Source organism: Schistocerca americana, chromosome 7 (assembly GCF_021461395.2).
Source record: "Schistocerca americana isolate TAMUIC-IGC-003095 chromosome 7, iqSchAmer2.1, whole genome shotgun sequence".
NCBI classification, from domain to species: domain Eukaryota; kingdom Metazoa; phylum Arthropoda; class Insecta; order Orthoptera; family Acrididae; genus Schistocerca; species Schistocerca americana.
The window spans coordinates 42,645,686-42,662,236 of record NC_060125.1 but is presented as its reverse complement, the minus strand read 5'-3'; the positions used below and the strand labels follow the sequence as shown (position 1 = coordinate 42,662,236).

Here is a 16,551-nt window from a genome sequence, read left to right as displayed (position 1 = left end):
TCATCATGTAGGTTTTTGAAATGGTTAGCCTTAAGCCATTTTGACTGAACCACGTTTCCAGGTTACTTAACGTATTCATGATACACTGTGGTATATTGTCAGAATGTTCATTTTCAATTAGGGCAGAAGTATCATCTGCAAACAAAGTTAAATGAGTATTTATATTGAGAGGCAAGTCATTTACACACAACAGGAATAAAATGGGTCCAAGGATTGAGCCTTGAGGAACTCCTTGTGACACAGTTTTCCACTCGGAGATGTGATTACTACCCTTTTCTTCCTCTCCAAGAGATATGATTCAAACCATTTCAAAGCAACATCCCTTATTCCATACCTGTTGAGTTTGAAAAGCATTAAGGCATGGTTTACAGAGTCGAATGCTTTTGTAAGATCACAGAATGTTCCTGCGACCTTAGCTTTCCTATCTAGTGATGAAGTAATTTTTTCGATAAACTCATTTATCGCATCTACTGTGTTTTTGCCTTGTTGTAAGCCAAATTGGTTATGTGAGATGATATCATTCTGTGTGATGAAGCTTTGTATCTGTAAAGCAGCAATTTCTTCAAATATTTTTGATATGACAGGGAGTATGAATGGGGTGATAATTTCCTATATCATATTTTGAACCTTTTTTAAACAATGGTTTTACTTCTGCGTATTTGAAGAGATCAGGGAAGAAACCTCCTTCAAAGGATTTGAGTATTATGAGAGAAAGAGAGAGGATGAGCTATTATGTTGTAAACTTTTTTAATTATTTTGGTGGGTATCCCATCCCAGCCAGCAGAGTTTTTGTCTTTTAAGGAGAGTATGACATTTTCAACAAATTTTGCTGAAAGCTTCAATAAATACACCACTTAACTTTACTTAGTTTCTCATAGAATATTTCAATAGTTGTTTTACTGAAACTTCTTTTGATATATATTTTTCTTATATTATGGTTATCAGATTTTGGCAGTGAGACAAATAAGGCTGAGTGATCAGAAAGTCCTAAGTCTAGACAGAATTTATGTACATTATCAAAGTCGTAATTTGTTACAATGTTGTCGATGCATGTTATTGAATGAATACATTCTCTGGTGAACTCCGAAAAATTTAGTTTAAAACCAGACTTTTTAATTGAATCAATAAACGTTGTTAATTCTTTATTGTAATTTGCAGTGTTTATATTAAAATCTGCTGCTATTACAATTTTTTTCTTCTTTTCTTTCTTTAGTTTATCTAGCAAGCACTGAAATTTAGAGAGGAATGTCATGACTAAAGCCCTTTCTGGAATTCTATAAATTGAAATGATCAACATTTTAGGATTATGCAGCAACCTCAGTGAGATTTTTTCTCCCTGCAATAGCTGCTTGCAACATTGAAGTTTTCAATTTATTTAAAATATTTATTGTATTAGAGCTAAGGCAGTGTTCATTTAAGCAAATAATTTTTATGTTTTTACATTCTGAGAGAAGAATTTTAACTCATCGAGTTTGTAGCTTAGGCTGCTGGAACATTTAGAACTTAAGCCATTTATATTCCAGTGAATCAAATAAGAACTTTTGCTTGTTTCAATGATATTAAGCGAACCTTTCCGTAGACACTCTTTAGCAGATTTCTTTTCAGCTAACAGACATTTTTTCTTTTACATCCCCTCCATTAAATATTAGTTTCCCTTAGTTTTAATGATTTTACAAATATCCATAAACATTTTGCTGAAGTTCATCGATCCTAGTCTGTTTGGATGCAGTCCATCCTTGGCTAGACATTCCTTGCCCAAAAACTTATTTGAGTTTATAAATATAGCAACTAGTCTGTCACAACACTCATTAATTCTGCAACTGATTCGATTGAGGTAACTGTCACTCACCAACCTCCTGTTTATGATTCCACTGATCGCTATCCTGGAAGCAGGGTAAATTTTTCTGGCTGATCGGATTATAAGTTTTGATTCGTTAATAATTTCCTCTTCGCTGTATCCTCGGAGGGAATTTGTCCCAACATGGATGAAAATGGTTTTGTAATATTTGTTCGCTTCTTTTTCGATATTTTCTCTTGAATTTGTAATATTTTTGAAATAGTTACTGAGTTGATGGGACCTAATTCCTGGGCGGACTTCGACTTCACAGATTGACACTATGACATTTTTCAACATGGAATCACCAATTATGAGACATTCATTTTTAGCTACACTTCTAATACTATGACATCTTTTGTTCTCAAACTTTCCACTTGTCCATTTATATGTAGTATTCATGCCCACTGAGTCTGCACATTGTTTTAATTCGTGTGATGTGAAACGCTCGTCTTGCAGGGAGCTCGTATTTGTATCTCTCCGCAAATGGCGTAGTTCCTTGTTTGCATCGATCATTTTTTGGGAGCTGTTTGGGTCACAGTTTTCTTCATGAATAAGATCCACATATTCATTTCTAGGCGTCAATACTTCTGATTGTCGTTTTATTGCTTCACAGGACACCTCATTACCGTTTTTTGAAACAAGGTTTGTATCACTCTGCACCCGCAGATTTTCATCGTTTCTGGCGATGTAGTCACCGCAGTCACAGTCTTTTTGGCCTGAAGTTCGCTGTTTTCATTTTGTAATGCTAACAAGTCGTCCTTGAGGGATTCAATTTCTTTTTGCAGCACTTGAATAACAGTTTCTTTTGCAGTCACTTCACTTTGGAGATCAGCCTTTTCTTCACTTAAACAGGTCCATAAACAATCCTGGCATCACTTCAAGAAATCATTTATCAATTTTAGGTTCTATTTTGCACACTTTTCATGTAGCCAGAAGTGACACTTCACACGCAGAGTTCCTTTTACAACACGTGTTTTACATTCCTTGCACTCTGCACTGCTAAACGTTTGCTTTTATGAGAGAGCTGCACTATTACACTGACTTATCAGTGCCATGTTTCCTCATCATAACAGCTCATCATAAAGCTCATAACAGAAAAAAATTACTTTCGATTCAATAATGAATTTTATTTACAAGAAGATGGATTACCAATGGGATCCCCAGTTTCAGGAGACTTAGCAAATATTTTTGTAAACCACATTGAATATATCATTTTCACAAAAATAGTAGCAAAAGAATACAACATATTGTATTGGTTCAGGTACATGGATGACATCCTTTGCTTAATAGATGAACCACACCAAAATATATATAAAAAAATAAAAATAAAAAAAATAAAAATTAAAAAAAAATTGAAAAACTACATACTGACATCAACAAGATATGTAAAAATATAAAATTCACAATTGAAAGAGAACAGAATAACCAAATTAACTTTCTGGATATAATAATCAAATACAAAACAATAAGCATAGGTTTGAAGTTTACCATAAACCCACAGCCATGGACATTATCATTCCCCAATCCTCGAACCACCGACACTCACAAAAACAAGCAGCACTTCGACACATGCTCCATAGACTCAACACAGTGCAACTTACCAAAGAAAGCTACCAAGAAGAACTGGACATAATAGTTCAGATAGCACAAAATAATGGCTACAATAACAACATAGTCACAAAGCTAAACAATAAAATTAAAAGTAAAATAAAAGCAAAAAGCACCAAACCACAGACAACAACACAACAGAACGCAACACAAACACGCAGTCCCATAACAACTACACAGAATAATCAGGAAAAGATGAAAGAAAACACAAGATGGTACACAATGACATACAAACACAAACTCATCCATAAAATCACCAACACTTTCAAAAGACAGGGAATAAACAGACAATTCTGTACAAAAATTCACCCCAAAACTGACAAAAAAACAGAGATATACTAGAAAAAAGGTATATATCAACTACAGTGTTACACTTTTGAAGGAAGGTACATAGGACAAACAGGTAGAATATTTGATGTCAGATACAAAGAACACATGAGAGTCTGGAAATATGGAACAAACCACTCCATATTTGCAGGACACCTAAGAGTACATTACCAGAAACCAACCACTAGAGAAGATTACATGTAAATAATCAGAATCAACAGTAAAAAAAACCTCCTAACCCTGCAAGAAAATTACCATGTACAGAAAACCAAAGCAGAAAGGAAAACCCTGTTCAATGATGAAGTATACAGATCAAGCAATTAATTATTTACACTAATAGATAAAATAATAGAATAACGTTCCCAAAGAGGATTAATATAACAATACCATCCAACATCTTTACACTTACTTATCTATGAACCCCTCCACATTAACCCCCCATGAACCATGGACCTTGCCGTTGGTGGGGAGGCTTGCGTGCCTCAGCGATACAGATGGCCGTGCCGTAGGTGCAACCACAACGAAGGGGTATCTGTTGAGAGGCCAGACAAACGTGTGGTTCCTGAAGAGGGGCAGCAGCCTTTTCAGTAGTTGCAGGGGCAACAGTCAGACTGATTGACTGATCTGGCCTTGTAACGCTAACCAAAACGGCCTTGCTATGCAGGTACTGCGAATGACTGAAAGCAAAGGGGAAACTACAGCCATAATTTTTTTCTGAGGGCATGCAACTTTACTGTATGGTTAAATGAAGATGGCGTCCTCTTTGGTAAAATATTCCAGAGGTAAAATAGTCCCCCATTCGGATCTCCGGGCGCGGACTACTCAAGAGGACGTCGTTATGAGGAGAAAGAAAACTGGCGTTCTATGGATCGGAGCATGGAATGTCAGGTCCCTTAATCGGGCAGGTAGGTTAGAAAATTTAAAAATGGAAATCGACAGGTTAAAGTTAGATATAGTGGGAATTAGTGAAGTTCGGTGGCAGGAGGAACAAGACTTTAGGTCAGGTGAATACAGGATTATAAATACAAAATCAAATAGAGGTAATGCAAGAGTAGGTTTAATAACGAATAGGAAAATAGGAGTGCAGGTAAGCTACTGCAAACAGCATAGTAAACGCATTATTGTGGCCAAGATAGATACGAAGCCCACGCCTACTACAGTAGTACAAGTTTATATGCCAACTAGCTCTGCAGAGGATGAAGAAATTGATGAAATGTATGATGAGATAAAAGAAATTATTCAGGTAGTGAAGGGAGACGAAAATTTAATAGTCGTGGGTGACTGGAATTCGAGAGTAGGAGAAGGCAGAGAAGGAAACATAGTAGGTGAATACGGATTGGGGTTAAGAAATGAAAGAGGAAGCCGCCTGGTAGAATTTTGCACAGAGCATAACTTAATCATAGCTAACACTTGGTTCAAGAATCATGAAGGAAGGTTGTATACATGGAAGAATCCTGGGGATATTAGTAGGTATCAGATAGGTTATATAATGGTAAGACAGAGATTTAGGAACCAGGTTTTAAATTGTAGGACATTTCCAGAGGCAGATGTGGACTCTGACCACAATCTATTGGTTATGAACTGTAGATTAAAACTGAAGAAACTGCAAAAAAGTGGGAATTTAAGGAGGTGGGACCTGGATAAACTGACTAAGCCAGAGGTTGTACAAAGTTTCAGGGAGAGCATAAGGGAACAATTGACAGGAATGGGGGAAAGAAATACAGTAGAAGACGAATGGGTAGCTTTGAGGGATGAAGTACTGAAGGCAGCAGAGGATCAAGTAGGTAAAAAGACGAGGGCTAGTAGAAATCCTTGGCTAACAGAAGAAATATTGAATTTAATTGATGAAAGGAGAAAATATAAAAATGCAGTAAATAAAGCAGGCAAAAAGGAATACAAACGTCTCAAAAATGAGATCGACAGGAAGTGCAAAATGACTAAGCATGTAGAGGCTTATCTCACTAGGGGCAAGATAGATACTGCCTACAGGAAAATTAAAGAGACCTTTGGAGAAAAGAGAGCCACTTGTATGAATATCAAGAGCTCTGATGGGGACCCAGTTCTAAGCAAAGAAGGGAAAGCAGAAAGGTGGAAGGAGTATAGAGAGGGTCTATACAAGGGCAATGTACTTGAGGACAATATTATGGAAATGGAAGAGGATGAAGGTGAAATGGGAGATATGATACTGCGTGAAGAGTTTGACAGAGCACTGAAAGACCTGAGTCAAAACAAGGCCCCGGGAGTAGACAGCATTCCATTAGAACTACTGACGGCGTTGGGAGAGCCAGTCCTGACAAAACTCTACCATCTGGTGAGCAAGATGTACGAGACAGGCAAAATACCCTCAGACTTCAAGAAGAATATAATAGTTCCAATCCCAAAGAAAGCAGGTGTTGACAGATGTGAAAATTACTGAACTATTAGTTGAATAAGTCACAGCTGCAAAATACTAATGCGAAATCTTTAGAGACGAATGAAAAAACTGGTAAAAGCCAACCTCGGGGACGATCAGTTTGGATTCCGTAGAAATATGGGAACACGTGAGGCAATACTGACCTTACGACTTATCTTAGAAGAAAGAGCAAAGAAGGGCCAACCTACATTTCTAGCATTTGTAGACTTAGAGAAAGCTTTTGACAATATTGACTGGAATACTATCTTTCAAATTCTGAAGGTGGCAGGAGTAAAATACAGGGAGCGAAAGGCTATTTACAATTTGTATAGAAACCAAATGGCAGTTACAAGAGTCGAGGGGCACGAAAGGGAAGCATTGGTTGGGAAGGGAGTGAGACAGGAGTGTTGCCTCTCCCCGATGTTATTCAATCTGTATATTGAACAAGCATCAAAGGAAACAAAAGAAAAATTCGGGGTAGGTATTAAAATCCATGGAGAAGAAATAAAAACTTTGAGGTTCGCCGATGACATTGTAATTCTGTCAGAGACAGCAAAGGACTCGGAAGAGCAGTTGAACGTAATGGACAGTGTCTTGAAAGGAAGATATAAGATGAACATCAACAAAAGCAAAACGAGGATAATGGAATGTAGTCGAAATAAGTCAGGTGATGCTGAGGGAATTAGATTAGGAAATGAGACACTTAAAGTAGTAAAGGAGTTTTGCTATTTGGGGAGCAAAACAACTGATGATGGTCGAAGTAGGGAGGATATAAAATGTAGACTGGCAATGGCAAGGAAAGGGTTTCTGAAGAAGAGAAATTTGTTTGCACAATTTGTTCCGCATAAGTAGAGCCCTTAGTACCATCACCGCTTCTAGTGGGAATATGCTCTTTATACCTGAGACCCAGAGCTCATCCCGTCTGCCCGACTGTTAATATCGAGTTCCTTCATGCCGAGGTTAAGGGCTTAAAACTGGATGTTTTGGAAGAAATGCAGATCTTTAAGCATCTGCAACACGCTAAAGACAATATCCTTAATGACCAACTCCTACTAAGAACCAGAAAATTTTTTTAAGGTTTCGCACCTTTAATTTGTTCTTCATACTTGTAAATCTGATGATCTGGGGATTTTCACATGCGTGCGCTGATTGGCGAGCGCCGTTGGTCAAGCTGTTCATCTTCATTCTTTTTATCCTCATTACCCTTTTATGAGGAAGGTGATTTTAGCCCGTTGAAGACCTTATGTTTTATCCCTATATCTTTATTACCACAACGTCTTTAGATAACGTCCCCTCAGGCCCCCCCCCCCCCCCCCCCCAGGCTAACTACTGGCTTTAGGTATAGTTTTTAAGATTTCCTCCTGTCGTCATAGGTAGCTTCATATATGATTCTTTCCTAGCATAAGCAACCATGTGCGGTTATTTTTAGGTTTCATCTCCCATTTAGCTTGTCACTTATTCTATCCATTCCATTTTTTGATATACGTTGATCCACGGTTGGGAATATGCGGGCTATTTAGCCCCGATCCATGTATAAACTTTCTCGTATTTGTATGCACATGCGCATTCAAGTAACTTCCCTTGTCTTGCGCATGTGCATAGGTAGTGGGTCGGGCTTGTAAGTCAGCGACCATTTGTAGCTGCAGTTTATGGCGGGTCATAGCCCTCCGAACATAGGCCGGTGTGAAGTGGAGCGAACACCATTAAGTTAAGTAGTGGTTTTGACTTTGTACATATGTACTGTTTATGTTTTACTTTTATTTTTCGGTTATAAATGTAGAGCTATGGTGTTCTTTTAATCATTGACAAAGTCTTCTTAGGCACTTGCGGGTTTTATTGTTGTTCTGAAGAAGGTGCAGTTATCTACACCGAAACCTAGGTTATCACTAGGTGCTTTTTTCGCAATCGAGGTGGGTTTTATTTTTTTAATATATTAACCAATAATTGCTGACGCGCTGCAGTGTTGAAGGTTCTCAAATTATAGCGGTTGTTTGTTTCAACTACATAATTTGTTTTCAACAGCTCATTTCAACAAATTTGCAAAATTTAATTTCACAGGTAAATGGGAAAGGGAGGCACAAACGGTTGGCTGGTGGTAAGAAGCAGCATTTGTCCCAACTTCTTAATAGGAATGTGACATTCACGAGTGATGGTCTTCAGCAAGATTTAGTACCATACAGAAGAAGTAACCGTCTGAGGCAGCATGCCCTGCACCGGGTAATTTTATTTCAATTATTTTAATTTTCAATTTTTTTTATATTCTTATTTCAGTGTCCCACAAGACTGTTACCACCAAATCTATATACTTTATTTATATGTGGAGCTTTGATTACTGTTCTTATGGTCCAGCACCTTCAGTTTATAGCTTTTGTCATCCTCATTTTTTGCTGTGTTTATTTTACTGTTATTTCAGCTCTTTTGTAGAAAACATTCACATACAAAACATGCATTGAGGTTCACAAATTGTGGAAAATGTTCTGTTCAAAATATTTACTCATTTAAATATTTGCCTCAATAAGATTTAATTTGATGACCTTAAAATATCTTCCTTTTATCCTTCCATGTACTTACTGTGTAATGTCATTTTTATCATAGTATCCTAGGAGTCTTTCTAGATATTCAATATGATCCCTATCTCATCTACAAACAACTCTGTTTGTAGATGAGATTCTCCTGCACCATCACTGACCTTTTGAATGTATGGTAAGAAGAATTACTCCCATATTTGCACAATATCACCCCAGACATGAACATTTAGCCACGTCGACCACTGTGGTGTTGAATACGCCCATTCTTATCTCACAGCTGCTCTAAACCACTTGTGTCTCAACACTGTGAACTACCTAGGACTAAGACCTGTTTTATGTAAACACACAACAGCTCATTCTTCAATATTGTGCTATGCACAACTCGTAAAATGTAAGAAATTTGTGTTATGTTTCTTCTCCAGTGCAACTATGTACTGCACATTGTATCTGGGCATGATCACTAAGCCACTCTCTATTTGTATGAATGGGCAAAAAAAAGAAAAAAAAAAAGAAAAGAAAAAGAAAAAAAAACCCTCTGTCACCCATTTGTGGAATATGCTGCTCAGCACAACATAGTGCCTCATAATCTGAATGTCCCTTAGGCCCTGTTTCCTCCCATCTGTGTGGCCATTTCTACTACTCTCTCCCCTTTTTTCCACTCTCATGTGTCAGCTTTGAACATTTGTTATTCCCCCAGTGTATATTATTTTAACTCTATATTCTTTTCTTTATCTGTACGTGTAACTCAGTAGCAACCATTGTTTCTTTTTATGTAGTTATGTGTCACTCAGCAGTTAATGTTAAAGGCAAGTGGTAGTTTGTCTACTCAATAGTAGTTTATTTCTCATTGTTGTATTAATTTAAATTGAAGGTAGACAAGGGCATGGCACCTCCAGTAGAACCATACCTAGTAAAGCACTGTAGTGTTCAGATCAACCTTCAAGTTGATGACAGCTTTAATCTTTTTTAGAATGTAACAGAGATGCTTTGCATGAAAAGTGTTAACAAATCGCAGATATGAGATTAAAAAACTACATGCCGGATCTGAACTCAAACTTATATCATGACCTTTTGTGGGTTATGCTATTACCAACTAAGCTATCCAGGTATGATTTAAAACAGTGAATACACTGGTGCAGAATGAGAGGTTCGTATTGGAAACTACCACAGATTTTATTGACCAGCCTGCTTAGTAATTCTAACAATATCCTTTATTATAGCGAGGTCACAACTAGAGCACTTCATATGCTTGGCAGAACAATGTGAGCAGCACTCACTGCCCCTCACTCACTTCACCCGCATTGCGTGTGAGGCTGGCAGTTTCCACCCTCAGTTGCCACAGCACACTCTCACTGATTGGCGTGTACTCACTGAGTGCCCCTACCATGTGGCTAAGGAAACATAGATTTATACAGCATCATCAGCATGTAGCAGCACTAGTGGGCTCAACAAATGTTGGAATGCATTTTGAATTATAATTTCTTTTTAGCTGCTGAATTTCCATTATTTCAATGGGTATGCTGTAAACCTGTGAATCACCAGAAGTGATTGAGTACGATGTTATAACAAAAATTGAAGTGATAGTACAGTAGTACATTGCATTGATTAGCTGTGCAAATGTAAATTTCCATGAAAGAATTTCTGGTGAAATAATGCACACATTCTGTCTGCTGCTAAAAACGAACTGACATTGAGCCATATTTTGCACACAACAAAGGAAAAAGATTCGTGTTGAGGAGCATGACAACAGATCATAATTGTCAACTTTGTTTATAATTAACAAAAAGAAACTTCATTCCAGCTACAATATAGGCTCTTGCATGTAAATCAAGCAAATGAACTTACAGGACTCATTACTGTTGGTAATATTAACTGCTGTAAACAGAAAGAGGAAAGGAGTGCAAGTTCTAGTGGTAAGCAGAGATGGACATTTCCCAGATAAATTATATCTGGATAATTATTTGAATAAGGAGGTCATCCAAACAAATTTATTCATGAATAAATTATTTGTAACTCAACAAGTAACACAGAATGCCACTGTGTTTTCTTTGTTTACTTCCTGTACCAAATTCTGTGAATAATGTTAATTCTCTTGGCTCTGTGCAGTTTCTGTTTGATAAATAACTTATTAATGGACTACAAATAAATGTGCTTCAGTGGCTCAGTAGGTTAAGTTCTAGATAACTGCTGAAGTCGTAGCTCAGTGCCTTCTTTCAGGGGCTTGCCACCATCTGTAATAAAAAATTGAGTGAAATTGGCCGGCCGAAGTGGCTGAGCGGTTCTAGGTGCTACAGTCTGGAGCCGTGCGACCGCTGCAGTCGCAGGTTCGAATCCTGCCTCGGGCATGGATGTGTGTGATGTCCTTAGGTTAGTTAGGTTTAAGTAGTTCTAAGTTCTAGGGGACTGATGACCTCAGAAGTTAAGTCCCATAGTGCTCAGAGCCATTTGAACCATTTGAGTGAAATTTTCATCAATAGATGTTGAAAAGACTTAGTGCACAGAACTAATTGTCCTGAAGGAGAAAGACGATGTAGAAATACAGAAAAAGAAGGGGGGAAAAGAAAAAAAAGATTTTGCATTCAGTCCCCCACCGATTCTACTGTTTTTTCTGTTACTCGTCACTTCTTTCAACCCTGACAATGAAAATAATGCCAAGTCAAGCAGCACCGTGTTTTAAGATACATGTTGAACTCTAGATCCCTTTCTAACTGGCTGTGTAAATCATTTGAGAAGTGACAGGAAGTAAGGGCATACCACAATGCATAGGAAAGCACTGCAGTGTGCAAACCAACCTTCGGGTTGAGCACAGTTTTACTTCCAACCCCCCCTCCCCTGCCCCCTCTCCCCTGCCTGTATGTGGAAGTACTCTATACATAAGTAGCCAAAAATGAGAATGCAGCCAACAGAAGCTCTTAATCTGCAGCACTTTTCTCCATTATTCCATGATTGCTTACACTATTGGACATGGACATCTTATTGACATAATTATGTAGTGCTTAGACAAACTTAGAACTCAGTTACTAGTAACCAACATCAGTAGACTTTAAATCTCTAAAACTCCTAAGCATTTGTGGAATTCTGCTGGACATCCAAAGTGATCCAGAAGTGTTTTAGGATAAGAATATGGAATAATTTTTCAATCCAACATGTGTTTATCCTGCTGCGTAGAGCTTTGAGATTCAAAAAAGTGTCAAGAGATAATTGAAAGACGTTATTCACCGTTCTGCACCAACAGCAATTATAGCAACAATGTCTTACCCTCAATTTAAAAACAATTAGTTCATCTTTACTACTGTCCACGACCAAGTGATGTGTATGTCAAGCTACAGACATATAGTTGTCAAATGAATGTCAAAGAAATCAGACCGCGAGTTATGAATGATGTTAAGACAAAAAAAAACTTCCTTTGAATGTGATTTGGTAAATGAAGCTAAAATGGAATCAAAATAAATTATTTGTGAAAAACTACAGCAGAGTTGACGTATTCTCAATTTTTGCTGAAGAATATTGTGAGTTGAAAGTCATTTATTGTTATCATGAAATAAAGATGAATTCAGGAGAGAAATGCACCAATATCCACCATGCATGTATTTTCTATAATGTTAGAAATGCAAACTTTCGAAAATTATATAAGGTTTTTGATGAGTGGTATTAGGAAAAGGATAGATTGCTGCTCATCATTTGGATGACACATTGAGTTTCAGCAAGACACAACAGAAAACTGTTACTCATTTAGTTTTCAGCAAGAGCCTTCTTCACAAAAGAAAGCACAAACACATTCACACAAGCAAACACATGTCACGCACACATGGTTGCTATCTCTGGCCCCTCTGGCCAGAATGCAATGGTGTCATGTAGAATGCAAGCAGTAGTGTGGATTGTGGCAAGGAGGGTGGAGGGATAGCAGAGTACAGGTGAGTCAGATAGGAGTCAGCATTGCCTAGCAGAGTGTGTAAGGGACTAGATGATAGCTGGACCAGGCTGTCTGGAGCAGCTTTGGGAGGCTGTGGGGGAGTGAGGGGGAGGGGTTAATGGGGAGCGGAAAAGAAGACAGACAGAGAAGAGGAAAAAGATGTGTGGGTAGACTGGCAGAGAGCATCACATAATGAGGGTGAGGGGACACGAATTGGCAGGAGCTGTAGGACAAACGGGGTATAAACTGTTGGGTGGAGGGTGTGGGAACAGTACCTTACCCGAGTTGAGGGTGAGATACTTTCAGGTGTGGAAAATGTGTTGCAAGAGTAAATCTCATCTGTGTAGTTCAGAAAATCTGTTTGTGGAGGGAAGGATTCAGATGGCCTAGGTTGTGAAGCAGCCATTTAAATTAAGGACGTTGTTTTCAGCTGCATGTTGTGCCACAGTGTGGTCCATTTTGCTCTTGGCCACAGTTTGGCTGTGGCCATTCATGCTGGTGAACAGCTGGTTGGTAGTCGTAGCAATAAAAAAATGTGTCCAGTGATTGTAGCAAATGTTTTATATGACATGGCTGCTTTCACAGACTATCCTGGCGTCTGATGGGGTAGAATAAGCCTGTGACAGGACTAAAATATGAAGTGCTGGCTGGGTGGATTGGGCAGTTCTTGTATCTGGGTGTTCCACAGGGATGTGATCCTTGAAGGCATATAGTATGGGAAATCAGTTTATGGACTAGGTCTGTGAAGGGCTTTGTGAGACCTTCAGCATACTGGGCAAGGAAGTTATCGTCACTGCAGCTGTGCCGTCTGCAGGTGGCCGGGCTGTAGGGGAGGAATTTTTTGGTGGGGTGGGATAACTGCTGTCAAAATGCAAGTACTGTTTGACAGGTTTCTGGGGACAGAGGTGTGGGTGGAGCCATCAGAGGGAAGGATATCAGCATCTAGGAGGCTGCCATGCTGGCTTGACAGAAGCAGATGGGAGAGGTGTTGAGGGTGTGAGGAAATGAGAAGAAGATATCCAGGCCCTATGTCCATCATGAAGATATTATGAATGAACCTGAAGTAGACCAGGGGCTTGGGATTTTGGGAGGCTAGGAAGGTTTCCAGTAGATCACTTATAAACAGGATGGCATAGCCGGGTACCATGTGTGTGCCCATAGTTGTGCTGCAGATTTGTTTCTTTCTATCCTTCTCATGATATTGTTGATATTCCTACCTGGATTTTCAATTCCATCAAGTTCCTGATAAGATGTTTGACAGAAAGTGTTTTTCTTGAAACTAATTTAAAAGCAACAAAAAATATATTTGTGTAATAAATATCAAATATTGGAGAAATAAATGTCATTGGATTTCAGATTTATGTACTGTTTGGAACACTTTTTGTTAACACATGAGAATAATATATTCACAAATAGCATATAATAATTTTTGTCTCCATTCATTGTTCGTCATTTGAATAAATTTTGCCCAGCTCTGGTGGTAAGTAAAGTGCATAGTGTGTATGCACACTGCATGCACAGCATGTATGTAAATCAATACAAATGCATGACGTCCATGTGACCATGAATGATTCACAGTCTGTGTGCCAGTAAATGCAAGGGCATGGCATCTATATGGCCAAGTTCAAACTTGTACGTGGCCATGCAGATGGCACAGCAGGTGCTCCCTTGGTTGTTATTAGGCGAAGCAGCATTGGTAATCTTTGGTAGTGGCTGCCAAAGTATGTGAAATGTATTTGTATTCTCTCTTGCACACACTTGCAGTGCTCTAGTCAGAGCTGTGAGGATACTGCTTAAATGCAGCAATAGCCAAAAAATAGTATTATTTGCAGTTTTTTTCAATAAGTAGCCCAGGAGACACTCCTCTGCACCACTAGGTTTTTGAAGAATGCTTTTTATCTGTTCAAGACATGTACATCTTACTCTTCCCTTTTTCTAATCTTTTGCTTTCTTGTAAAGAATAAAAGCTATGTAATTCTGAAAAATAGAGATTCAAATATTTCCTTTTTTCATATTTTGCATTTTTTCCCATTGCTGCTGCTGTTGCTATCTGAGCGCTTTGTAAACATAAGGTGCTCTCTTATGTCTAATATTGTTAATATTCTTTGTTCTAAATTCAATGTGAAATCAGAGATATTTTTAGTCTGTAAGAGTGACTAGAAATTTCAAATTATCATTACATAATTTCATATTCATAGTCACAAAGAGAAGTAACATTTATGTCAGTATTAATGCTCATGTCTTTCATTTTAATAGCTGCAGAAGAGAAGCCTTTACAAAAGAAGGAAAGTACGGCATCATCATGAAGAGCAGCAGTTAGTTCTAAAGATAAGTCTTTCTCAGACTAAGCATAGAATGAGAATTTTAAAACTGCAGCCAGCGGTGAAGGTAATTATTACCCACAATCATAAAATTTATTCTTACTTCAAATCATCTGTGTAAGTTACAAAACTTTGTCAGAGCATATCAGCTGAAATCTGAAACCTAGTATAAAATATGTACAGTTCTACTGTTGAAGCAGAGACTTAGTCCATTTTCATCTTACAAAGGAATGGTCCAATAAGACAATTTGAAACCTACCCTGTAATTTTTACACAGGAAGAAGACAACAAAAGAAACGCACTGCCAAAATTTTAGCTGCTAAGAGGCAGTGCCCATTTTTTGTAAAAAATGTTGAAGTTACACATTTTTGCTGCACAAAGAACAACCTGTAACAGCGGTTTGTACAGTCCTGCCTGCCTAGTGCGCAACTTAATGAATCACTCGCGCAGTGCGCCACATAGTGGAATTATTCAGAGTTCACAGACAACTGGTTTACAATGGAGCAAATGGAAGTGAACATGTGCGAATGAGCAATTGCAGGAAATTTGCTTCTATGTCGGTAGAATCATTTATATTAGAGGGAACAGAAGAGAACACGAGGTAGCGAACATTGCCTATAAATGCTGTGTTATTAGTTTTTGGAGCTAATATTCAGCATACAGGATATAATTCTATGAGGGCGGTTCAGAAAGTAACCTCCGATTGGTCACAGTGCGGGTTGTGGGGGGAGTAGCGACGCCATCTGTGCGTTCACGCACTCAACAGGTCAGTCGGCATCAAGCCATGGTCGAGTGAACGTCGTACCTGTGCTAGTTTAGTTTTTGTGGCAGTTTGAAATGTGTGCTGCAATAGAAAACCCCGCCAAATGTGAAGTGCGTGCTGTCATAAGGTTTTTTACAGCCAAAGGATATTCTGCAGCAGCTATTCATCGTGAGCTTTGTGCTGTGTACGGATCAAGAGTTATGAGTGAAGGAGTTGTCCATGAATGGGTATGTTTATTTAAAAGTGGACGAGAAAACGTTCATGATGAAGAGAGGAGTGGTAGACCATGATTGGTGACTGACGAACTCGTTCAGACAGTTGATGCAAAAGTTCGTGAAAATCGACGTTTCTCAATGTCGGAGCTGTCTACTGGTTTTCCACAGATTTCTAAGACTCTCTTGTACGAGATAGTGACAGCAAGATTGGGTTACCGTAAGTTCTGTGCACGATGGGTGCCCAAAATTCTTACCGACCACCACAAAACTCAAAGAATGGCCTCTGCATTAGACTTTCTGTCACGTTATGAGGACGAAGGAGAACCATTGTTAAACAGAATCGTGACCGGTGACGAAACCTGGATTAAGTACGTGAACCCTGAGACAAAAGAACAATCAAAGATGAGGGCACATTCAAATTCGCCTACCAAACCAAGACAAGCCTCGCAAGATTTTTCTGCCAGAAAACTGATGGCAACGGTGTTTTGGGATGCCAAAGGGGTGTTGTTGGTTGAATTCATGGAATGTGGTACGACCATTAATCAAGACGTGTACTGTGAAACAATAAAAAAGTTACGACGGGCTATACAGAAGAAACGCCGTGGTATGCTGATTTCCGGTATCGTTTTTTTGCACGATAACGCTCG

General features: G+C 38.6%; 1 protein-coding gene across 1 annotated transcript in view; it reads left to right on the top strand.

The window, feature by feature from the left end:
• LOC124622681 (fibrillin-2-like) overlaps window positions 1-16,551 on the top strand; it is a 631,069-nt gene that overhangs the window by 602,636 nt on the left and 11,882 nt on the right. Inside the window, 2 exon segments of the mRNA XM_047148470.1 lie at window positions 8,223-8,381; window positions 14,862-14,993. Coding sequence (XP_047004426.1) covers window positions 8,223-8,381; window positions 14,862-14,993 — 291 coding nt within the window.